Below are 24,800 nucleotides of genomic sequence, written 5' to 3'. Positions count from 1 at the left end.
AAACCGTGGTGGTGGCGTCTGGCCGGGACGCCGTCACCGTGGCTGTGGCGCCTGGGCCAGACGCCACTACCATGGTGGCGGTGTCTCGCCCAAGCGCCACCGCCACGGTTAAGGCTTCCCGGCCAGATGCCACCGCTACGGTGGCGGCGGTAAGGCCATACGCCGGCCAACATTTCGTAATTTTTTACCGTAAAGTACCTTGCTTTCCGGCGACTATGACGACTTTCTAGTGTCCCTCGGCGATCCAGTCCTGCTCCACATTTTTTGTGAGAGAGAATTACGTTTTGGGTAAACATTAGAAAAAAGGGCAAAAGCGTCAAAGTAAAAATAATTATGGGCTTTACGTAGAGATTTGTGGGCGATGTTTAACAAATCCCAATGGGGGCATGTTTATAAAGTCATGTTAAAATATAATAGGGGCATGTTTGTAAATTCATGTTAAAATATGGCGTTACTCGGTAAATGTCGGACGTGGTTTAACAATTCACTTTAAAAAAAACATTCATATAAACGGTTTACATTGATCAGCAGAAATGGACGGCTTTACAACCACCTTCGAACAGGTAAAACTTCAACTCCCTTCTCAGTATTCCTCCAAAACAAACACCCTATGACACCTACACCAGCAGCGCAAGTGGGCATGGAGCCACCAGAATGTCCAGTTTGCCTACAATCCTACGACGGCGACACCACAATTCCCCGCGTACTCGGATGCGGGCATTCAGCGTGCGAGCCCTGCCTCGCACACCTCAATCTCCTTCGCCCTATCACCCTCCCGCACACCCTACGCTGCCCATCTTGTACTCAGCTCGTCAACTTCCCTCATCCTCAAGGCCCCTCCGCACTCCCTAAGAACATCGACCTCCTCCGTTTCTCTCTCCTCCTCCAAGACCAAGACCGAGACCAAGACCAACACACCAACTCAAAACCCCAAAAGAATAACTCCAACAAACCCCTTCTTAATGACAATTCCTCTTTACGACGTCGTTTTCTACCTCGAATATGGTCGGAGGAGTTGTATTCTGCTTGGAAGGACTGGATTCTTCCCTACGGCGCGGTTTCGATTGAGGATGAATTGGTCAGTACTACTGGTAGAATTAACATTAGTTCCAATTTTGTGGATTTGAGTTTATCTTCTATTATGCGGTGTCGTTTAGTTGAAAATCATGTGGTTGGTCTTGTTAAAGTTGGGCGTTTTGTGTTGAGTGATCCTTTGTTGGAGTATAGTTATGTGGGTAAAATTATGAGGGTCCTTAGTTTGATGAGTGATTATCAAAGGAATGAAATAAGTAACATTTTGGGTGTTTCCATGAAATATTCTAGAGTTTGCAGGGTTCTTGGGCTTTGGCTCAATGTTGAAAATGATGGGTTTCTTTATTTAGTTACTGAGAAATTAAATAATGGGTTTTTGAATTCGGGAAATTTAGGATATGAGATTGATCAATATAACACGGAATGGGGGTGTTTGTTGGGGTCAATTGGTGTTGACTTGTGTGAAGCTATTATCAGTTTGCATTCAGAAGGCTTTGTGTGTGGTTTTTTAAATATGTCTTGCCTTTGCTTTGATGAGTTTGGGCATGTTTGCATTGATATAGGCGAGGCCTTGGTGATGGGAAGGAAGTTCCGTCAGTGTTTTGTGGAGGGAATCAAAGGTGGGCGGGAAATCGATGGTTTTGACGTTGAACTGTTTATTGGGAATATGCTGGACATGGGTGCATTTGTGAGCCCAGAGGTGTGGATGGAGTTGCTTGGTAGGGAAAATATTGAGGTAGATAAAAATGATGTGAGTTACCCAGTTTGTTATAAATCTGATAGCTGGTTATTAGCCTGTGTTTTGATAAATCTCCTTATTGGGAATAAGATTTCTGTAGAGATGTACAATTACTTGAAATTTGTCTTTCAAGGAAAGAATGAGCGAGTTTCTGAGTATAAAATCAATTATCTTCAGTGGATAGAAACGATAAATGCTATGTTGGAGCCGTCAGTGGGTACTGAATATGCATCAGTACATGAGATTTTGCTCAAATGCTTGGCTTTTGATCCAGGAACTAGACCACTTGTAACTGATGTGTGGAAGTGTATCAAAGGATTGAGATCTTACCATTTTATTAATAATGTCTCTAGCTTGGATAGTGGATCCATGAAGGAGAACATTGGCCAATGTTTGGCTTTGGGAGAGCTGTGCAATATTTTAAATGATGCAAGAAACGAATCAAGAATATCCAAGTTACCCGAGGAACATGATGATTGTAAACCAAACCGTAATCTGGTGGGGGAAAATACAGTTGATAATGTTGTTAAGGGACTATCTGCTGGTAAATTGCAATGTAAGGTTTTGCAAGGCCATCTGGATTGTGTAACAGGATTATGTGTTGGAGGTAAGATTTCCACTATGTGCTTATTGTGATTTGTATCGGTTTATAATGTTCCATGATAATTAAAAGATAGCTATTGTTTGGTCTGATAAGTATACAATGATTTAACCAAAAAGCTCTCAAGGAAAAAAAACCATAAGGAAACACATATATGTATTACAGTATATACTTATCCGTCAGTCTCATAACATTGTTTTGCTATTTGTTTAGTAAGTCTATAAAGAGAAACAATATTGCCAATGTCAATGAATAAAATTTATCTTGATACGTATGTTAGCATATTTAATAAACAGAACCCCTTGTACACACAGTATAGTGGTTATGCAACTTGCGACAGAATTACAAATTTTCTACAGCAATTTTAGCAATCATAGTGGAGTACATGATGCATTACCAATTTCCTGACTTCAAACAGATAAGTCTGCTGAACTTAATACTATATAGGTTACATACACTGCAAGCCTGACCAGAAAGTAAAGATCACATGACTAGGGAACAATAGGTTGTTATTGTCTTCCAAATTCAAACAAAACTTAACTACTATCTCTAGTAAAGTGATAAGTAAGGTTCATTCTTCCACAAAATACTAAAGAGTGTTGATTTGTTTCAAAGAAGCAATAAGCTAGGCAGGAAAGAGTTTATATAAATTACCAATTATAAGACTCTTAAAGCAAAAGAGAATAGGGATGTGTTCAAGCTCCAATTAATCACGAAATTAAGAACAGTGAGATTAAGCAAGGATATTTCAAACACTACAAGGATGATAAACTGATCATCTAAGCTACTTCAAAACATTTCTCCTGAATATGAAGCTATTCTCAATGATGAACATACAAAGGCTTTCGCTGAATGTATCTCTTTGTCAAATTACAAATAAGCATAGATCAACTATAGGCTTCACAAGATTACACTTCCATGTCAAAACAAATCCAACCTACTCCATATAGCTAAGCAACGCCTACGTGATCGAGTGTAACAATGAATAAATAAGTGGATACAAACTACTTTAGTTGGTTAAAGTCTTGGGGGATGGATCAAATCCCGTCTATATCATTATTTTTCCAACTATGTTTATACCAAAAAAAAATTAATAGCTCAATTAAGCAATTAAGTAAAATGCAAAATCTCTCAGTTTCAATCTTGAAATCTCAATTCAATCATAACTAGTGTCTCATCCAATCCCTAATCAAAATTCTACAAGTAACTCAAAGAGTAAAAAATTAACAAGCTTTAATTCAATTCAAATGTATGAGAAATTAAGAAGATGAAAGCTATAACATCTAATCTAAGCATTTCAATTTGTGCTAAGCATGAGATATTGAAGTAGAAAGAGGAACAAATCCAACAATGCATTTTGAAAGGAAAGAGAGTGAAATTCTCATTGATTGATTGAGAATGAATTATTCATTGATTAATCAATGTAACTTATGATATTTTCATGGTATTTGTTGATTTTTCCAATTCCTTTATCAACTTTGAGTTTCCACACTTTCTCTCTCTAAATTTCTAAGCTTCGGAGGTTAGTCCTCTATTTTAATCCTAGTCTTTCATAAACATTTACTCTCTATAATTATGAACTACAAAAACATTGAACATTGAATTGACCTGATTAGTAAAAAAATTGAACTCTAGTGACAATTTGGTTAAAGTAATAAAACTGAGACACCATTTGGACCAAAAAAATCTTCTTTTTTTTTTCTTCTGATAAACACCTCAAAATGCACAATTTAATATTTGTATGTGTTTTTTAAATTTATTCTTCATATTTTTAATTTTCTAACTAATATTCTATCCCTTTTTATTTCTCTAAATCCCCGATCACCCAATTTTATTTCCAACCCCACTTTTAATTATTTTCTTTGCTTTTTTTATTTTTTATTTATTTTATTTTTTTATAGCACCATTTTCTTATTTAGGACGTTGCATATTAATTGCACCATTATTATATTTGGTATGCTTTCATACACTTTTTGTTTGTGTTCACACGGTCGATCGCACAGGGCCCTAAGTGAAACTACTATAAAAGGGCCCCAGTTTTTAAAATGTACTTATACAAAATATAGAGAAAACTTGTTAATCAATAATCTATTCTTCAATTTTATCATAAAATTTAGTAGAATATCATTTCTTAAAGAAATAATTTTAAGACCCAATTTAACAAAATTGCACAGGGCCATTTCAGTGTTAGCATTTGTAGCCCCACCTAGTAAATGCCTATCCTATCTTTACTCAAATTTGATATTTACCTTTGTTACCAAACTCTCTTTCTTTTATTTGTAGTCACATGGACACTTTTGTTGTTTAATTATTTTCTTAATCTTTGTGCCCAGATCAAATGGTGCAATTTAAAAATGATGGTTAGAAAATTATGGTGAAATTAATATTTAAACTCATTTTTTTTTCTCCAAACTTTTATTTCCTTAAAAATGGATGGAAAATTAAATGGGAAAAATAAATAGGAGAAATAAAACCACATAAACAAACTGAATAAGACAATTGCTAATAGTTTGTGTCAGAAAATTTTAGATTTTTTAGGCCAAATGTTGCCTTAGATTATTTTTTTTTAATTTTTTTTATTACCAGTGTCACATGGGGCTAATTTTTTATTTTATTAAATTGTCTTTTAAGTTATTTTTTTCGGTAGGGGTCAAATTTTTTGCCAAATTGGTTAGTTGTCCACGGAAACACGTTGCTCAAAATTGGGTTTCACTAAAGTCACGTTTGTGGGTGAAGTGGACGCGTTTAGGGTCGGCAAAAAATAGGAAAATAGGCCACCACTAGCGTAACCCCTCTTTGTTAACGCGGCTAAGGGCTTGAAGCTTTACATTGTTGATAGACATATTCATCTTACTCTGTTCTTTGTCTAATATTCACTCTAAGACCATAAACTCACAAACAAGTATGTTTTAAAATAGAAATATGTTGAGGATGGAGAATTTTCGAGCATAGAGAGCCTAAAATGAGAACAAAATGAGCTAAAATAAGTATTTGTGATGATAGGGTAGTTTGGAACTTGACGTGTAGGATATGTAGGACCATAGGATAGCTAATACTAGCTTTTAGGTTTCAAAGCAACTATATACAACAACACCACTCACAAATAGCTAACACTAGCTTTTAGGTTTCAAAGCAACTATATACAACAACACCACTCACTAAGTTACAAACCATGAACTTAGGTTTCATAACCACCAAAGCTCTAAATTGAGTACCTTATCATGCAATATCACAGAGTCTACTCTAGACTTTTAAAACTGTGTAAATTTTTACCCATTTAGACAAAAAGCATAAGATTACACAAATTCAATGCTATTATGACCAAGTCGAGAGTGAAGCAAAATGAAAACTTCAAATTTGCCCGAAGTAAAACAAAGATCTTTTTGTAATCATTCAATAATATAAAAATATGAAACGGAAATTCACATACAATTATGGATGACAATAATTAATCAAAATACCACCACTACAATATAGATTACCTACACTAAGCTTGAATCAAACATTGAACTCAAGCCTTAACATAGAGAATCAAAGGGAGGAGATTTGCTTCGCATAAACATCTAAAGCATTATTGTTCTTCTCTCTTCTTGATCCAATTCAATGTATGATTGTTTATCGAAACTACGACTCGGTGTTTTGAACAAACGAAGATTCAAAGTGATTGAAATGAAATAAAATAAAAGAAATATAATACGGTTTACTTCCTATGAAACAAATTTAAGCCATTATGTTTGACCCCACTAGAAAATAATGATCACAAGAGGTTGTCAAATGCCTTGGCGTATATTTCAAAGATTATAAGTATGTACTTGAAGTACAAAAGATCTATGCGACTTTATGTTTGTTTGGGGCAAGGGTGCCTAAATTGATGAAAATCAAAAGAAAAATTAAGAAAATAAGAATAATAAAAATCAAAATGAAAACGAAAACGAAATTCTAAAGAAGAAAAGGAAGATATGCTCTCATATTGTTATTCTTTAGGTGATGCAAATTAAATAAGGATTTCAAAATGTGAGTAGGATTGAATAGGAATACATTAGATCAAACTTTCTTAAAATGGATAGAGGTGAAGGAATTGGAAATATGGTTTCACACATAGTTTCTCCTACATCACTAAGCCTTGAAATGCAAGATTTTAGTGGTGTTATGTTCAAAACATCTAAACTTTCCTAAAAAGGTTTAAATATGTCCTCAATAAGATAAAGCTTTCTTTAAAGTGGGATATGAGGTGAAGGAATTGCAAACATAGTTTCACAAATAGCTTCTCTCCATGACTCAAATGAGATGGGTTAGAAAATGATTAGTGGTATAGATCAAGAGGAGGGGGAATAAAGTCAAAATTCCTTGACGTCATGCACTCTTAAAATCTAATTTCATCATTCCACTCTTTTGACTTAACGATATTATCATAATCATGCACTTGAGCTTTATAAAATTCAAGATCAAGCATCATAGATATATGAACTTCTAATTTTCCCTTTCCCCTTATCGAAACTTCAAATCTTTGCTCTAAAGCTATGAACTCACAAGCAAGCATGTGTACATATAAAAATACATTCTGAATGAACTCATTTTGAGCAAAACCGACAAAAAGTGAGAACAAAACGGCTAAAATGAATATTTGTGACATGCTACATATAAAATTGATAAAGGAACACAAGGTGATTAAAACTAACTAAAATGATAAAGAAAATTGCTTAGAGTAATTAAATTCTTACACTAAGGGTGACATAAATATCACTCATCATCATACAAGAAACATAGGAGAAAATAGAAACATGATTGCTGTTTGTAAATTTTACTGGGCTGAAATAAGCTATTAGCTTTGTTATGCTTCTGATGTGATGGTTGAAACCTCTGGTGAAGTTTCAATATCCATCTTTGTGTATAGTTGTCACTTATGGAGAAAACTCTTCAATACCCTGATCTACTATCCCTTGTTAAGTAATAATTTTAAATCTTCAACCTGGAAATATTTGTAGGGAACAAAGACCCTGGCTGATAAAGAACTATGGTAGAGCTTGGAGATGATATAAAAAGAAATTTTTTCTGTTTCACCTTTTAATGTGTAAAATTGAAGTGTGTTCTTTCTTTTGTAGGAGGGTATCTTTTTAGCTCATCATTTGATAAAACAATCAATGTGTGGTCTTTACAGGTATATTAATTTGATTCAATCTTGATTTTATGTATTAAATTTCTGGGTGATATGTTTAGAAATTTCCTGTACCTATAGTATATTTCCTCAATATGCCTGATTTTTTATTTTCTAGTTTCCAGAAAGAGAATAAATGCATCATGAATGCTATCTTTTTTTCCTAATGTTAGAGCAAAGTGGGTAGTATTTGATACAAGTAGTGATAAGAAAGTAGTAAGATGTGTCATTAACTTTTTTTTTTTAAATTTTTTTTTTTTATGTTTTTATTTTTTAGTTTTTTTTTTAATTGCACCATGCTTCTTTGGCTTGTTATTTGAGGAAGTGATTCAAAATGGTAAATGGAATGAATAAAATATAACTTTAAACCACTGTCTTTTTATCGGTGGTAAAGTTATTTCAATTAATTTGTCCATTTACTTAGTTTAATATCTTCAAGTGTGTTCCAAGTAATGAAAATAGAGGAAGCGTATCTTTTTTATAAGTACGTGACTCCTTTATATAGGGTTAAGGATGCCTTCTACATTATAGTGATATAATGACGAGTCATAACTTTTGGCATTAACTGCTCCTAATAACTCATTTACATTTTAATTTAGGAAAATTTGTTAGAATCAACCTTCTATATGGAGCGTTTTGGTAGAAATAACATCTTAAAAAGATTATGGGGAAATTAATACCTTAAACAATTTATTTTTTATTTTTAAGATGAAACCTTACTCTATACTAGCGTTAACCAAATCTGTTCGGTGTTGACCCGTGCATGCCAATCAAGTGACAACTGTTTCTTCTAATTACACTCATCTTCTTCTACTTGCACTCCTTTCTTTCTCCAAAACACCATTTTCATTTATTTCATATAATTCCACACCATGGAGCCCCAAAGCTTCCCATATACATCTTCATCTTTTTCATTTCCTCCAAAGCTTTAGTCATTAAAGGATGCATCTATTCTCTAAAATCCCTCTTTTATATATTCTTTCCTTTCCAATGCAATTTCCTTTTGCCCCAATTTTAATCCTTTTACCATAAAAATTAATTAACATAAACCCTTAAATTGCTGTGAATGCTAATATTTTTCCCGATTCACCTGTGACATTGGTTTTTGTAATATGCAAGGATTCATTTTTCAACGTACCCTAAAAATTGAAAGGGCCCCTCAATTTCAAGGTAATATCCTCCCCAATCTTTAATTTCAAGAGAATAATCATTAATGGTGGGAAGACTGTAACAACAAGCGAAGGTCGGATTCTTATCATTTAACAATCTATTCCAATGGCGTCCGCGCTACCCTTGGTGAGCTATGCAGACAAAAATCTCCTCTACATGCTTCTAAAGAAATGTGGACGCGATGAGGCCATGACCTGCTACTTAGCCTAATTTGAATTCTTTTTCTTCCAAGCCACTTCTTGCTATCTCCATGGCTATAAATTTAGCAAAAATCCTCGGAAACAGCCTCCTTTCCTGCACACGACTAAAGCAATGAGAATGAAAGAACGAGAGGGGAAGACCAACAAAGTGGAGAAAGAAATTGAATATACATGCATTTCCCTCATTAACTGCCTAAGCATGCAAGGTAAAGGAAGAGAGGAGAAACTAGCTAGAAAAGGAGCTCAAAAAGTGCCTAAATCTCTCTAGTTTAATATCATTTGAATGTCAGAAATGGCACTCATCGATTTTATGAGATTTTAGCTTATTTAGGCCAAATTAGCTATTTGACAAGCCTTAAAAGCTATTTCTGGTGTTTTTGTGACTAGAGGTTTCAACTAGAGTTTTAAGGTCCAAACAGGTAATTCAGAAATGCTGGTAAAGGTAGTGTTCTCTGATGAGAGCTTTGTAAAATCCTTGCAATTGGCATGCTTACCCAAATTAATCTCAAACCAAAGCAAAATAAGGGACTGATTTGTAACCGTTAACAAATTATATAAATTCACAAATGTACAAGAACACTTTTTCTTTTTTCCTACTGATTGGAGGAGGAGCTTCATTCACTGGGAAACTCATAAAAATCCACCTTTGATTATGCTTATTTTTGTGGATCTCTTGATTGGGTTGAAAATTAGGAGAAAGTGAGGGAAGAAGAATTGAATTAAGGGAAAAAAAAGAAAAAAATAGATGACCAATTATTCCTTTTGGAGATAAGGGTATTTGTAATTGGATGATTTTAACCTACCGATTTTTTGTTACATGTAAGAGAAAAATGGTAGAGAAGGATGAAATAAAAAAAAAGAAAAGAAAAGAAGGAAATGATGGGTGACTTGGTGAGCCAAAAGGAAACAAAGGGTTGGTTAATTTTGTTGTAGGTAGATCACAAATGGGATTTTTTTTTTTTTTTTTCTAAGAATAGTATGGAGAGGTCTTTAGTTGTAATTTTATTTTTTTAATAAAACATAGTGATATATAAAATACAAATGTATATTAAAAAAGAGATGTATTCATTCCCTTGAAATAACTATTTTTAAGTATGACATCTTATTATGCGAAAACTTCAATAAATAAATATGAGTAAATTTATGTTATTTTCCATCATTTCTGCAGTTTAGTAAGACATTGCAATTAATTTGGTAATAGATCAATAACTTGGGAATTTTGTATATTTAAAAACTGTTAGAGCATGAACCATTGCTTTTTCAAATTGTTGTGTTAGTTAAAGTATATTTTATGCTAGTATCTTATTTCAAATATTCACCATATAGATGTATATTACTATACTCTACAATAAATTCTATTATGTCCTTGTGTCATTTACGAGATCAAGTAGCTATTAGCTAAAAGCTACTTACCAAACACTTGTACAAACAATTAATACAATTAGCTAGTCAAACCAGCTAATATAATCAGTTAGTCAAGCCACTTGATCTAATAAGCTAATAGCTTATTACAATTTGTTGATGTGTATTTAAAATTTTTTGTGAATGATGGACCCCATCCAAATGAGAAATGGGGCTTATATCTAGGGACTGATGGACTAACAATCAAAACGACCAATGAAATAATTTTTAAAAAAGCTGAAAAGTTAGTCATGGACGTATATTATAGTGTATATTTTCTGCTAACTGATATTTAGTTCGTCAATTCTTTTATTTCCATGGAAGAGTATGACATTTATCAAACATTTCCCCTCCTAATTCATTTTTCATACGCTAATAATATAGTCACCACCTACCCCTCCCCCCCCCCTTCCCCCCCTCCCACACACACACACACACTCTCTCTCTCTCTCTCTTCCATCTTTTATTACTAATTAGTTGTCCAACAGCCTACACTAAAGAAAGTAATGGTTATGATTAATAATGTACGGAATGGCATTATAATAGTTGCAACTTTTTGGTAGCTTATGATTCAAATGGTGTTCTAAAGCAAGTGGAAGGAAGGTGAACTATTGCAAAACATTAAAACACCTTTGTTGTCATTTAAATATTTCAGCTAGTACATCAAGTGACTTCATCAAACATATATCTATAATTAGCTAGCATAGCAGTTTTCATTGAACTTTCAATCTTACAATTGTTTCTCAGTTTCTAACTAGTTTTGTCTGACCAACCAGAGCTTAAAACAAACTCATTCACTTCCATATTTATAATACTGTCAGCTAGATGATCATTCTTTGGCTTGCAACTTTTCAAAATTCTGCTATTATTCAGCTTCTAGCTACAATCAACTCTTGATCCATGCTATTAATCTCCCAAAGCATGTTTAAATTCAAGGGAGGTAATAGACAAGAAAAATGCTGCTTGTGGAATAGTGGAATGCTGTGTGATTAAATTCTACATCATTGCTCTATGTTTGTCAAACTTTTTCCGAGATTTGCATTCGTTTTTTTATTTCCCTCTCAATCTTCTAACATATTTCCCTGAATGAACAAAGAAGTGAATCTAGGTATTTTGGAATTAGTTGCAGTGTCGAAAAGCTCTCTACACTAGGCATGAACTGCAAACCTTGCTTAAGTTCTTCTGGATAGATCAGATCTAGGGTGGTGACAAGTTTCTGTGTAACCTCCTCCATTTTGCAGAATTACTTGATGCATTATTTTTTTCTTTTAGAATCTTTTTTTTTTCCCTCTCCAATCTATGAAATATAGATGTTTGACTAAAAGAACTTTTAGAGTTTTAGATGTTTCATTCTTTCCTTTGAACCCCCTTGGGATCCAGCTGCATCCATTCAAGTAGATGTGTCCTTTTAAATATTGAAAATTCCACTCATTTACCCTCACAAAAATTAGCCTCAAAAAGCTCATAACCTTTTATCAGAATTTTACCTCTACAACTGCCTATTTTTACTTTCTGTAAAAACTCCAGTCTTATCACAGATCCTGGAATTCTGTCAAAATGTAAGTCTACCAGCTATACCCTGAACTGAGGGAGACTTCCAGAGTTCCTGCAAACGTATATCTGATTACCATTTAAGCCTTATTATTTTTTTCATGTGTCTGGTCAGATTAGAATAAACATGAAGGGAGCCTGATTTTAGCATCTTATTCATGACATATGCCGATTTCCCAACTCTTGGCCTCCATTTTATTTGACATGTCATAGAAGTTGCCAGACCTCTTAACCTTGAGTTCAGTGGCTCATTGTTCCTTCTGCTGAAGGAATTATTATTATAGAATTAGAATTTTCCTGCCCTCCACTTTAGTATCTGTATTAATTTGTTCATCAATCTTAGGGTGTTGATTAGGGGTGTAACTAAGTTGATTCAAGTTCAAGCTGATCTTGCTCAGCTTACATTGCTCGATCACCTAGAGGGCCAGGTCAAAGCTTAACAAGCTTGAACCCAGCTTGAATGCAAAAGGGTGGAAGCTTGACTTGTTTGCAAAACGTGACAGTTGGCATAGGCTTCGGTCTGGCTTTGAAGCTTACAGAGCTGGCTTGGGCTTGGATCTAACCAAGCTTGAGCCAGACTTTGATCAAGCTAACTGGGAGTTATCTGTGCTGTCTGAATTCATATGCCAATGCCACTAATTGAGGCCATCATCCTCAGAAACACTGGTAATCTCTTGATCAAGTTGCTTCAGACTTTCTGTTGCATATACTCTCCCTCATAAACATACTGCAATTGGAATTCTTAGAGCTGGAACTTGCTCCCTGACTCTTAATTTTTTGCATAAAGCTAGTAATTCCCTGCACCTAGGGCTGCAGTTTCGCTCTATTGATTTCCTTTCTGTTCCTTTATTTCATCAGGGTAAAGTTTCTCATTCAAGCTCACAGGTTTGAGCTCAAAGTGTGTGATATTTAATTTAGTTTCCACTTTTGGAGGACAAGCTATGCTTTGATACCACTTATGCACACTTCAACAGTATGACAAAAAAAAAAAAAAAAAAAAACAAAAGAAAAAGAAAAAAAAAGAAAATTCAAATAGAAGAGAATTAATGTTGAAATGTATTACTTTGGCGAGATCATCCCTTTCATTCACTATGGGATGGCAAAAATGTATTACCATTCAAGCTATTTTTTTCCATGCTTTTTGAATCCCACAAAGGAAGGACTGAACAGAAGTGGAGAATAAGGATTTGATCATATAAACTTAATCCCCTATGATTCTCATCCTCCACTTGGATTAAGGCAGGAGATTTGCTTAGCAGAGATATTTATTCAATTATAAGTATGTATTTACTTCCTCCATCTTCTTTTACTTGCAACATTTCTATAGTGTTCACTATTCACATATTCCACTTCAACTAAATTTTGTGATATATACTTGAAGAAAAACGTAGTCATATGAGATCTTGTTAGATCCGTCTCAATGTATAATTTTATTGAAATCTAATAGCAGTATATAAATTTTACATGCATTACTAAAGATATTAATGGTTGAAGTTATGCATTGGCAAACGTGAAAAACAGAAATGTTGCAAGTAGATTATAATATAGAGGAAGTATAATTTACCACTTAAGCATATAAGGTCTTTGAGAATCTAAAGGCTAGGATAAGATAAAGAAACATGCTTTGTCTCTTCAAATTTCATTCGATGCATAATGATTGCTTTAAATATTTACCAAAAGGAAAAGCCATGATTGTGCTAGTAACATGTGTTTTGCTACTATGTGGGACCATTTCCTGTTTTATGTTTTAAAGTTCATCTATTCTTTCTTTAATCTTCCATCATCCCACCTATAACTTTCTTATTGTTTGATTTAATTGGGGCAGGATTTTGTGCATGTGCATACGTTTAAAGGTCATGAGCACAAAGTCATGGCTTTGGTCTTTTTAAATCAAGAAACGCCTCTGTGTATCAGTGCTGACAGTGGAGGTGGTATATATGCCTGGGAAATAAATGAGACTTTAGCTCAAGAACCCTTGAAGAAGTGGTATGAGGAAAAAGATTGGCGTTATAGTGGCATTCATGCCTTAGCTGTTTCCGAATCTGGTTGTCTCTACACTGGCAGTGGTGACAGGTTGATAAAAGCTTGGTCATTAAGGGTGAGACATCTTTACAGCTGTTTTTTTTTTTTAATTTAATTAATTTTTTGAGGAAATTTTTACAAGTATTCTAAAAGGGTGTTAAGTGATTATTAATCAGCAATTCAGTATAGTCATGAAACCTGTAAAATTTTCATATTGTTCAGGATTATACCCTGCTGTGCAGCATGGAGGGTCATAAATCAGTGGTTGCTACCCTAGCATTGTGCAATGGAATTCTGTACAGCGGAAGTTGGGATGGTACCGTTCGATTGTGGTGTCTTCACGATCACAGTCCTCTAGCAGTATTTGGTGAAGACATTCCTGGGACAGTGTCATCTGTGCTATCTCTTGTTGTGGACCAAAATATGATCATTGCCGCTCATGAGAATGGCTGTATAAAGGTGTTGAAATCAAACCCTACTTTTCTTTGGTCCATTTGGTTACAACAATTAATAAGTATTGTAAATCCCCTACGTACTGTTTTTATAGACATTAATTGAAGTATAGAATGCATTCTCTTGTCCTTGCTAATACCTGTTGACAACTAGCACTTTCTTTTTCGGATGAGCAATAATCCGCTTGTTTATCATAATTTATTACATTGAAAAGGTGAGATATATATTGACCAACCAATTAATTATAGTTTTCTTATAAAGCTAACTCCTCAAAAGAATATACTCTGTGCAATAAATCAGTCTTAGAACTACCTCCGTAAAGAATACAAGTGTGCTGCCTAGTAGCTACTCGCACTTAACTGTTTTTCCTGCCATATATTTCTTTCCTAAATGTTCATATCATATTGTTGAATGCTGAGGATTTGCATCACAGATCTCTTTTTTTGGCTACTGTTTGTTTACATGATGTGTTAAATATCATGTCTTTTAGAACTTCCTGTTCCAGTTCTTTCATTCTGACACTTATCTACGTAATATTAGTGAAAATTGCTCTTACGCTTATTGATATTTCCATTTCTTCTTCCCACCCCCTCCGTTCTAATGTTTTGGATTAGCCAAGCAATATTTATATTTTATAATCAAATTATAAGTTTTTTTTTTTTTTTTTTTTTTTTTTTTTTTTTTTTTGGGAGATGTTAGCTATTCCACAGCATTTATACTCTATAGGCAAGGGCTTTCTACACAAGCAACATAAGTGTCTGAGAAAGGGATTAAACATTGACTCTTTCTATGGGAACCTGCAAATTAAGCACTGAAATGATTCTTCTAGGTTTTCTAGTACTCGTGGCCAGTATATTTTAAATAGATGGAATTATTTTGTTCTCTGATGAGAAGGGGGGAGGGGGGGGGGGGGGAAGCAAGCAAATTAGATTTTATTATATTTATTACTTTATCTATTTGAGTGACACTAAACTGACTTCAAATTTTGCAGATGTGGGTTGATGATGAATTTAAAACGTCAACAAAAATCCAAAATGGGGCCACTCTTGCTCTTGCAATGGATGGGAGGTGGCTTTTTCTTGGAGGATGGGGCCGGACTATAAACGTCCAGGTATGTTTACAAAATCTAGACGATCAATAGCATTGTAACTTAGGCCTTGTTCTCTTCAAAAATTATTTAAGTTCAATTAAAATAAGTTATGTTCAGTAAAAAAAAAAATTTGTTCAGTAAAAATTAGTTAATTTGGCCATTAAGTAAAAATAGGTTTTAATCTATAAAATTCATAACTTCAAATTACAAATATAAAAACGAATCAGTAAACTAATTCCAATTCAATGTAAATAATTTAATTGTAGCAAAAATAATTAATATTAGTGAAATTAGTATATAATAAAAATAAATAAATAAATAAATAAATAAATAAAAAAAGTAATTGAGCTCAGTAAATATAGGGTGAAGAGAGAAGGCCTTATACACACTACCTATTAAACTATTGAATTTATTCTTCTGGAGTTAACTTGCCATTCAGCTTCTGTATAATAAATTCATCATTTGGAAAAGGAATTACAAGGCATGTTCGTACTATGAATGACATTTGTATCATCCGCCTTACCTTCCTAGAACATTGCTAGTGGTAGTCTTATCCATTAACATTCAAGAAGTTGCTAAATTATCTTTTATTCCATGTGATATTTCTTGAACAATTATGAATGATATTGTAGGAGATAACAGGATCTGAATCTGAGATGGATATTTTAGAAGTTGGATCTATTGCTTGCGATTCTGTAATAACAGCTATACGGTGTGTACAAGGGGCTCTGTTTGTTGGATATGCTAACAAACTTGTCAAGGTGATTCTTTTCATTGACATTGGCAATCACTTAACAAATACAGAGTATCAAAAGCATTATTATGGATTGATCAAAGTGCATATAGGTAGCATTTGACATTTTACATTAATATCACCCTTCCCCCCACCCCCAACTCTGCTTAAAGGCCTTGTCTACTGATCAGGCTATACAAGCAAACCCTATTCCCTCAGTAGTGGCTGAGGTGATTCTCATATAGGCCACAGTGGGGCGAGGCAGTTATATGTGCCCTTGCCCCCAGAATCTGCAAGGGTTTTTACCATACATCCTTATTCTAAAAGGCAACTGACTGGCCCACTACTTTGTGGTAATGACATAGTTGGAACACTTGTTTAAAACAGACGTCTTAAACCTTCTAAATAATTGCATAGAGACTAAGACAAAATGAAAACAAACAAAAGAAAAGAAGGGTAAAGAAAAAAAAAAAACCCTAAAGTGATATTACGAGTGTTACCATAACACACATTCCCGTATCTTTTTGTTGGGGTTGATTTTCTATCCAATATATAAAACATTAATCTTGATTCAGGCTATACTAAGTATCAGTCTACAAAGAAAATAATCAAAGCATGTTTGGGATAGTGTTTATAAGTGGTGGAAACAGAATAAATTAACCATTCCATTACCTTTTTTTTTTGGGTATGAGAGGTGAGTTAGTACACTTCATTTCCTAGGAGTAACTATTACTTCCCATTTGTTGCCTCTCCTAAACCTATGGTAATTAAATTGTTTCCTACCTCGAAAAGAAGGATAAGCCTAGTACTTATTCCAACAACTAAGATCTTAAAAGTATTAACATAAATAAGTCAGAGGGACTAGATTGTACTCTTTATCTAGTTATACATCTTATAACTATTGTGGGAAAGTTATATCGTCATAGTACTTATTCTAACAACTAAATTACTCCATATTACATTAAGAGTAATCATATTACGATGATAGGGTAACTTTAAATGACACATTTTGTTGAACTTAGCCCAGTCATGGAGCCAAGTCTTGTTGAAAGATTTGAACCATTTGGATTGCCATGATTTTAGAGTTAGTTGGACGGAAAACATAAGCAAGCAAACTTTTACCGATTTCTTTGAGAGCCATTAAAATGGTGAAGGATCTCAGATTGGTCTTCTGAATCTTCAATGTCTTTGAACTTGGAAAAGTCATTACTACCTTTTTTAGGTAGCTTCCCCTTGATCTTCTGATCGTTGTAACTCTTAATTGTATATCAATTCCGTTTCATAATGTCTTAAAATTTAGGAAACTTTGTCAAGAACAAGCTAACCTTTGCCCGGTTAGCTCAAAATAAGTCAATGTTTTGATTAACTAAAAATAAGCTGACCTTTATTTTGAGTTTATTTTGAGCTAACCTCACAAAGATTGACTTATTTTTTACAAATTTTCCTAAAATTTATTGTTTGCACAAAAAATTAGGACAGTAGAGAGTGTAAAAATGTAAGTGGGTGTAAAAAGAGGTGGACAACGTAAGAAAGGTGTAAAATTGTTGTGTATAAGACAGTTTGTGGATAATAAGAAAGAGTGAGTGAAAAAAGTATATTGTGAGATAAGGGAGGTACTATTGTTGAATGCGTTTACAAATGAATAAAGTGAAAGGGTTACAAAAATTATGAAATGGGTGAATTTATTATATAACCAAGATAATATTATATTGAACATACTCCCTTTATTGCATATTAAGTGATACATTTTTAATTTTTTTTTTCCCACTATTCTTGTACTAACTTGGACTGTACATGTTTAGAAGTATTAAAAACAATTATATCTTGTAAAATATTATTGTGAAGATTTATAAGTTTTTTTAAAAATTAAATGTTACTGATTTTTAATTTAATAAATTTTTGCTGTCAACCTCATGCATTGGAATTGTGTCAATTTTATTGTGTCAGTTATTCTAAAACAGTACTTCGTATATGCTTAATTAATGTCTGTCATTTACCAGGTGTATTATTGTGATGCATGATTGAAATGTGAAGTACTGTGTTTATAGACTTTGACAAAGGAAGAGTTGTTGATAACTTTATTTGTATAGCAAGGAAAGTTGAATGGAGGAGGCCCTTTTCCGAAGCTGCATCACCAAGCTTGTTCTGGTTTGTAATGGCTCCCAAAGGAAGAGTTGATACTTATATTTGTTTGTTTCTATATTAGAGGAACCGGATTAGAATTCAACTGAAGAATCACATTCCCGATCAGAGTTGCAGTTTACATAGTTGTGTAAGTATTGTACATAAATGGTACCTGGCAAATTTCTAATAATTCGAAGTACCATTCTTTGGTTTTGATAGCCTGTTATTGGGTTGTTCGATTCAACAATGAAAAGTCCTAGTTTATGACCCATCTAATGTATGAAATTATAAAGTATAAGATACATGTAAGTGGAATATACTTCTTTTGTTTTACTAAAATTGTAACACTTAAAATGGACATAATATCTAATATAAGAGGAAAAAGTGCAAAAGGCTAAATGGTGAATGGTTATTTTAATGATGATAAACAGGAGTAAGATATTATCCAAAATACACGAGTGTTGCACTTTTAGTGTAATAAAGGAAGTATAGCCTCTCGTTTTTCTAATTCATAATAATGAATGTACAATTCAACAATTAAGATTACTAGTGGAAACTTATGTTATATTAGCCCTAATAACTTGAAAAAAGTCATTACTTTGTGATTGACAACAAAATTTTTAAAGAGAAAGGGAGTAAGAAGAGAGTTTTTAAAGAGATGTATATATACCCACCTAAAAACAAAATTAGAATTTTGTCCAAAGGTTATTCATACCCAAGATAAACTCTCTTTCTCTCATATTTATTTTCTCTCCCCTATTTTCCCTTTCCCGTTTCCCTCACTTCACCTCATGCAAGGTGGCCGGCAACCACTACACCACAACCGACCATTGTCACCAGCACATGGCCGGCGGCAGCAGCAACCGCGGGGGGTGGTAGCCGGCCGTCCTTTACTCTCTCCCCTTCTCGGCGTGCGTGTGTGTTTAAAAAAAAACAAACTCTTAATTAATTTTAATGATTATAATTATAATTTTGGGATGTTTGAATTGAATCTTTGATGAAATTATGTTTGATTGTTAAAATGAATTTTTCGGATTTTGAATTAGAGCAAAAAAAAGCCCCAAATTTTGAAACCCTAGTTTTAGAAATTAATGGGTATTGATTGGAAATTGGTGTTATTGGATTGGATGGTTGAAATTGATGATTTAATAGCAAATTACAGCAAATTTTATTAATTTAATAATGCTGAAAATTTAGGAAATTTTGTCAACAACTACCAATTTAAGTCTCCGTTTTGAAAACAACTACCTTTTAATTTTTATTTTTTTTTAAAACAACTACCACAAAAATGTAAAAAGTTAGAGTAGCACTACGACATGTAAAATTCCGGCAAGAATTTCCGGCAAGTGGGTCCCACTTTCTACATTTCCCTCTAATTTTTTTTTTCTCTCTCCTCTGTATATAACTGCAAATGTTCGAGCGTTAATTGAACAAAATTTCCAAAAAAATTTCTCAAATTTTCTTCCTTTTTTCACCAATTGAGCAAGAGGAATAATTTCTTGAAAGCTACCTCAGGTAATTTGAGAATCTTATATGCTAATTTGGGTTCAAAATTGGGGAAATTAGGGTTTTGCAATTTTTTGTTTTTTGGGTAAATTGAATGGATTTATTCACATTAGGGTTTATTAATTGGTTGTTATCCCTGTATTTGCAGGAATTTGCAAATTGAATCATGTCCAATTCATCCTGACTTTAAGTGGAATTTGTCCTTCACCCGCTGTCACCATCTTCCCCTTCTCCATTAAAGCTCCAACTTTCCCAAAGTGGAAACGACAACTCCACTTTCGTTGCAAATTTGGACCACCGCGACAGAGACAGAAAACGTGAGGAACAGTGGGGCAAATTCAATGACCTGAGTGTGAGGTGAGAAAGTGCGAATATTCTCTGAGAATTTCAGAGATACTTGACAATGGGGGTTTATGAGAGAGCAGGGGAGAGTTAGGCGGGAATTAAATGAAGAGAAGGGAAGGTAGTTGGGTGTAAAACAAAAGAGGGGTAATAAGGTAATTTCGCATGGTCAAATTGGAGGGAAAAGTAGAAAGTGGGACCCACTTGCTGGAGATTCTTGCCGGAATTTTACATGTGGTAGTGCTACTCTAACTTTATACAATTTTGTGGTAGTAGTTTTAAAAAAAAAAAAATTTAAAAGGTAGTTGTTTTCAAAGTGGAGACTTAAATTGGTAGTTGTTGACAAAATTTCCGGAAATTTATTGTACATATTTAGGGTAAAAATACCCTAGACATGTGGCCCAATGGGCTGGTGACACGTGGCGTATTGCCATTAGTCAACAGGGCTCCAATCCCCTATTGACACGTGTCCTTGGAACCCTGCATGGGGGACTTGTCTGCCCCACTATAAATAGTGGGACAAACCTCATTAATGGGGTATTCATAAATACAAACACAATTACCGAGCAATATTAATTGTGGAATTCTCCTAATCAGCGAGAAATACTTTACCATTTTCGTACTTTTACCTCCTGTACGTATACTAACTTGATCGTCGGAGGCGGAGCTCCTACCAATCGGAGTCTTCGTGATCTTGCAGGTACAGGCATCAGCAGCTCAGTCTCGGAATTGTAACTCTCCCGCAGGACATCTCAGAAAACCCCGAAACATTTGGCGTCGTCTGTGGGGAGAGTACTTCCAAGATGACTTATGATACTGTACCACCGAATCCAGACAAACGGCCCTTGGCCGAGCCTGAGGTCCACACGGACCATGAAAGTGGTGACGACTATGAAATCGACACCTATGTGGCCCCAGACGGGTCCTTCAGAACAAAACGCACCCATTCCAAAGAAATGAAGGAACGAGGTGAGAACCAAGCTGCTCCAAGCAACACAACCGGTACGCCGGTTGGGGATTCCCAGGCAGCAGCGGGATCTGCTCCCGTCACGAGAAACTAACTCATGACCTTCATGAATAGTTTCAAAGGCGAGATAAAGAATCTCATCCGATTAGCCACCCCCCAGAAGGGTCAGCCGGCCAAGAAGCCTTCCTCCTCTGGGAAGAAGGCTCTAAAAGATCGTGTGCCCATTCCTCATCCAAAGCCCAAGGTGGGGGAGGGGCCCCAGTTCGACTTAAATAGGCTCCGCTTCCCTCAAATGGAGAAAAGAAAAGCCATCCGGCACCTACAACCGGATGGATCCAAGAAAACTTTCTCTGATGCCCGGACATTTCTCTAGGAGAAGAGAAATAAGCTGTTGTCTGCGTCAGCCTCAACGTCGACCTTCCCTGACAGTTTCTGCAGTGCCTCCGTCAGGCCCTTAGAAACACACCAAGGGGTTCAGTCTCGCGAACCCTCCGCGCGATCTGGTCCCAAAGTGATCCAGCCGGGACAATATGGTCCGCCATATGTACCGGGTGGATCCCCTTTTTCTGCACCAGGCCTCTTCGGGGGTCATGGGCAGCAGCAGTTCCAACCCACGAATTAGCAGCTGCGTCTGCTTAATTTGGGAGAACAGCCTACGGCGTTCTCGCCAGACATAACTCAGGCGGCACAGCCGCCCAATGTCAAGAATGTGTTGGTAGGTTCCTATGATGGTACCTCCAACCCGGAAGACCACCTAATGGCATACTCCAACCTCATGTATCTACAGGGGTTGGATGACGCCGCCTAGTGTCGATGCTTCCCGGCAACCCTGAAGGGCATTGCCCAACGGTGGTTTGGTAACCTACCAGCCGGCTGCATAAATAACTTCAGATTTTTGGCGTACTTGTTTACGTCAAACTTCTCCATGAACATCCCTGCCAAAAAGACCAGCCTTGATCTTGGGGCAATACAGCAGGGTGACAATGAAGGACTTCGGTCCTACGTCAGGCGGTTCAATCTAATGAGAATTCAGATTCAAGGGCTTTCTGACGAAGTTGCTTACACAGACTTCTTCAAGGGTCTGAAGGATGGGTCGACCTTCAAGTTCGACCTCGTCCGGAAAAGGGTAGCCACCCTCCAAGAGGCATTAATGGAAGCAGAAGCCTATATACAAGTGACGGAGCTTTGTGTTGTAAAGCAACCGTCAGATTTCAAAAAATCTGACAGAAAAGATAACTGGCCACAGCAGCCGACAAAAAAGGAAGACAAGAGGAAAGGAATCTGGGTGGCAGATCGGTCTGGTCAGCCGGCCCAGAAGGCAAGAAGAAAATCTGAACCGTACGCCCCCAAGTACGAGTTCACAAAGGACTGCTCCATTCTCATGGAGATCAAGGACCGGTTGTCCCTCCAGAAACCGGCCGCCATGAAAAGTCCCGCCAGCAGCCGGGATAAGAGCAAGTACTGCCAATACCATGAGGATGTTGGCCACGACACTAATGGCTGCTATAGCCTCAGGTGGCTGTTAGATCGTCTAGCCGACGAAGGAGCTCTAAAGTCCTACTTGCCAAAGCCCAAAGGCAACCCCAAAACAAACAAGGGGCAGGCGGCAAAACCCGGCCCTGGTAACTGTGAAACGGATGAAGAGACAGTCTTCACTATAGCAGGCGGTTTTGCCGGCGGAGGCCCAACCATCCGGGGTACCAAAGACAACATCACGAAGCTGGTCAACTCAGTGGATGAGGGCCAGGCGTCGAGAGACACCTTTCCTGATGTCCTTATTTCTGAAAAGGACCAGGGTTAGGTCAGACGGCCCCACGATGACCCTATTGTCATCGAATGCAAGGTTGCCAACCAGAAAGTTGGCCGGATTTTAATAGATACCGGGAGCTCGTCTGACCTAATCAACTATCAGTGCTTGACAAAGCTTAAGTACAAGCCCAGCAGTATGAATCAGGCGCCTCACCCCTTAGTTGGCTTCGAGGGAGGAGTGGTGCATCCGGTGGGAAGCATTGACCTTCCTATCTGGCTGGGTGAAAAGGGGGAAGGACGCCATATGGTCGTAAAATTCTTGGTTATGGAAGAGCTGATTGCCTACAACATGATATTTGGGCGACCGACCCTCAACGAATCCAAGGCTGTGATCATCCCATCTCTCATGCTGGTCAAATTTGAAAAGGATGATGGTACAGTCGGTTCCCTAAACGGGGACCAGAAGACGACTATGGAGTGCTACCTTTCTGACGTCAAACCAACTATGGGTACAGCCGGCCATGGCGAGCCCATAGATGTTGATAACTGTGATCTCGCTGTCCCAGCTCCAAGGGCAGCCGGTAAGAAAAGAAAGGCAGACCAGCTGGCACCCGTCAAAAAAGAAAAACAATAGCAATCACTTGCCGGAGAAAGGTCGGATGACTTTCGACCCCAACCGGCCGGTGAGAGCGTTGATGTCGTCCTGGACGACAGCCGACCCGACAGAACCGTCAAGGTTGGGACGGTTGCTTTTAAAGTGTTGGGGGCAGACTTGCTCCAACTGCTGAAGGAATTCAAAGACATTTTTGCCTTTGAAGTGGAAGAGATGCCAGGCGTAAACCCGTATCTAGTTGTCCACAAACTCGCCGTGGATCTAAAAAAGAAGTCGGTTAGGCAGAAAAAGTGAAATCATAGTGAGGAGAGATCTCAGGCGGCAGCCGCCGAGGTCAAGAAGCTGTTAGATGTTGGGTTCATCCGGCAATGCTACTACCCGGATTGGGTAGCAAACGTTGTCCTGGTTAAAAAGCCGAATGGTACCTGGCGGATGTGTGTAGACTACACAGATCTGAACAGAGCATGTCCAAAGGACAGTTACCTGCTCCCACAGATCCACAGCCTGGTCGACTCTACAGCCGGTCATGCTCTGATGAGCTTCATGGACGCCTACTCAGGCTTCCATCAGATACCCCTCTGGAAAAAAGATCAAGAAAAGACGGCATTCGTCACTGATCAGGGGTTATTCTGTTACAGAGTGATGCTGTTTGGGTTGAAGAATGCACCTGCTACATTTCAGCGAATGATAAACACAGTTTTCCGCCATCAGATAGGTAGGAATGTAGAGGCGTATATTGTTGACATGATAGTCAAATCCAAGCTACAGACGGATCACCTAGCTGACCTTCGAGAAACGTTCACCACACTCAGGTGGCACAAGGTCATGCTCAACCCAAAGAAGTGTGTCTTTGGTGTTGAGTTTGGGAAGTTTCTCGTATTTTTGATTGACCAAAGGGGGATTGAGGCTAATCCGGAAAAGGTACAAACGGTAATTGACGTGCAGTCACCCCGCACTGTAAGAGAAGTCCAAAAAACTCACTGGTTGCCTGGCGGCTTTGGGGAGGTTCCTCAGCCGATCTGGCGACAAATGCCTCTATTTCTTCCAAGCAATTAGGAAAAGGTCAAGGTTTGAATGGGGAGAAGAGGCTGAGGCGGCACTTCAGAAGCTCAAGCAGCATCTACATTCTTTACCAAGGCTAGTGAGCCCCCTGCCCCAAGAGGTTCTCTATATGTACCTAGCCGTCTCAGATCACTCCCTTAGTGCTGTTCTCCTTGCTGAGAGAGACGACAATCAACTCCCGATGTATTTCATCAGTCTTGTCCTTAGAAATGCTGAGCTCTGGTACCCTATGATTGAAAATTTTGGGTTGGACCTCTACAAAGCAGTCAAGCGGTTGGAGCCCTACTTCC

The 24,800-nt window shown here is 36.7% G+C and overlaps 1 protein-coding gene across 3 annotated transcripts; it reads left to right on the top strand.

The window, feature by feature from the left end:
• Positions 1 to 503: 503 nt before the first annotated feature.
• On the top strand, positions 504 to 18,604 carry LOC110697582. 3 transcript variants are annotated; one of them, XM_021874957.1, is made up of 7 exons: positions 505 to 2,378; positions 7,475 to 7,530; positions 13,675 to 13,947; positions 14,094 to 14,330; positions 15,316 to 15,435; positions 16,047 to 16,175; positions 18,238 to 18,604. In XM_021874957.1, the coding sequence occupies exons 1-7, from the start codon at positions 611 to 613 to the stop codon at positions 18,301 to 18,303; spliced, it is 2,649 nt and encodes an 882-aa protein (XP_021730649.1). In that variant the 5' UTR covers positions 505 to 610; the 3' UTR covers positions 18,304 to 18,604. The 3 variants fall into 3 exon arrangements, with proteins under 3 accessions (XP_021730651.1, XP_021730649.1, XP_021730650.1); XM_021874958.1 differs by having other exon boundaries at positions 506 to 2,378; positions 18,148 to 18,364; XM_021874959.1 differs by lacking the exon at positions 16,047 to 16,175 and having other exon boundaries at positions 504 to 2,378; positions 18,148 to 18,364.
• Positions 18,605 to 24,800: the final 6,196 nt, after the last annotated feature.

Source organism: Chenopodium quinoa, unplaced genomic scaffold, assembly GCF_001683475.1.
Source record: "Chenopodium quinoa cultivar QQ74 unplaced genomic scaffold, ASM168347v1, whole genome shotgun sequence".
NCBI lineage: Eukaryota > Viridiplantae > Streptophyta > Magnoliopsida > Caryophyllales > Amaranthaceae > Chenopodium > Chenopodium quinoa.
The sequence above is the reverse complement of the archived record's forward strand: the minus strand, read 5'-3'. Positions and strand labels throughout refer to the sequence as shown.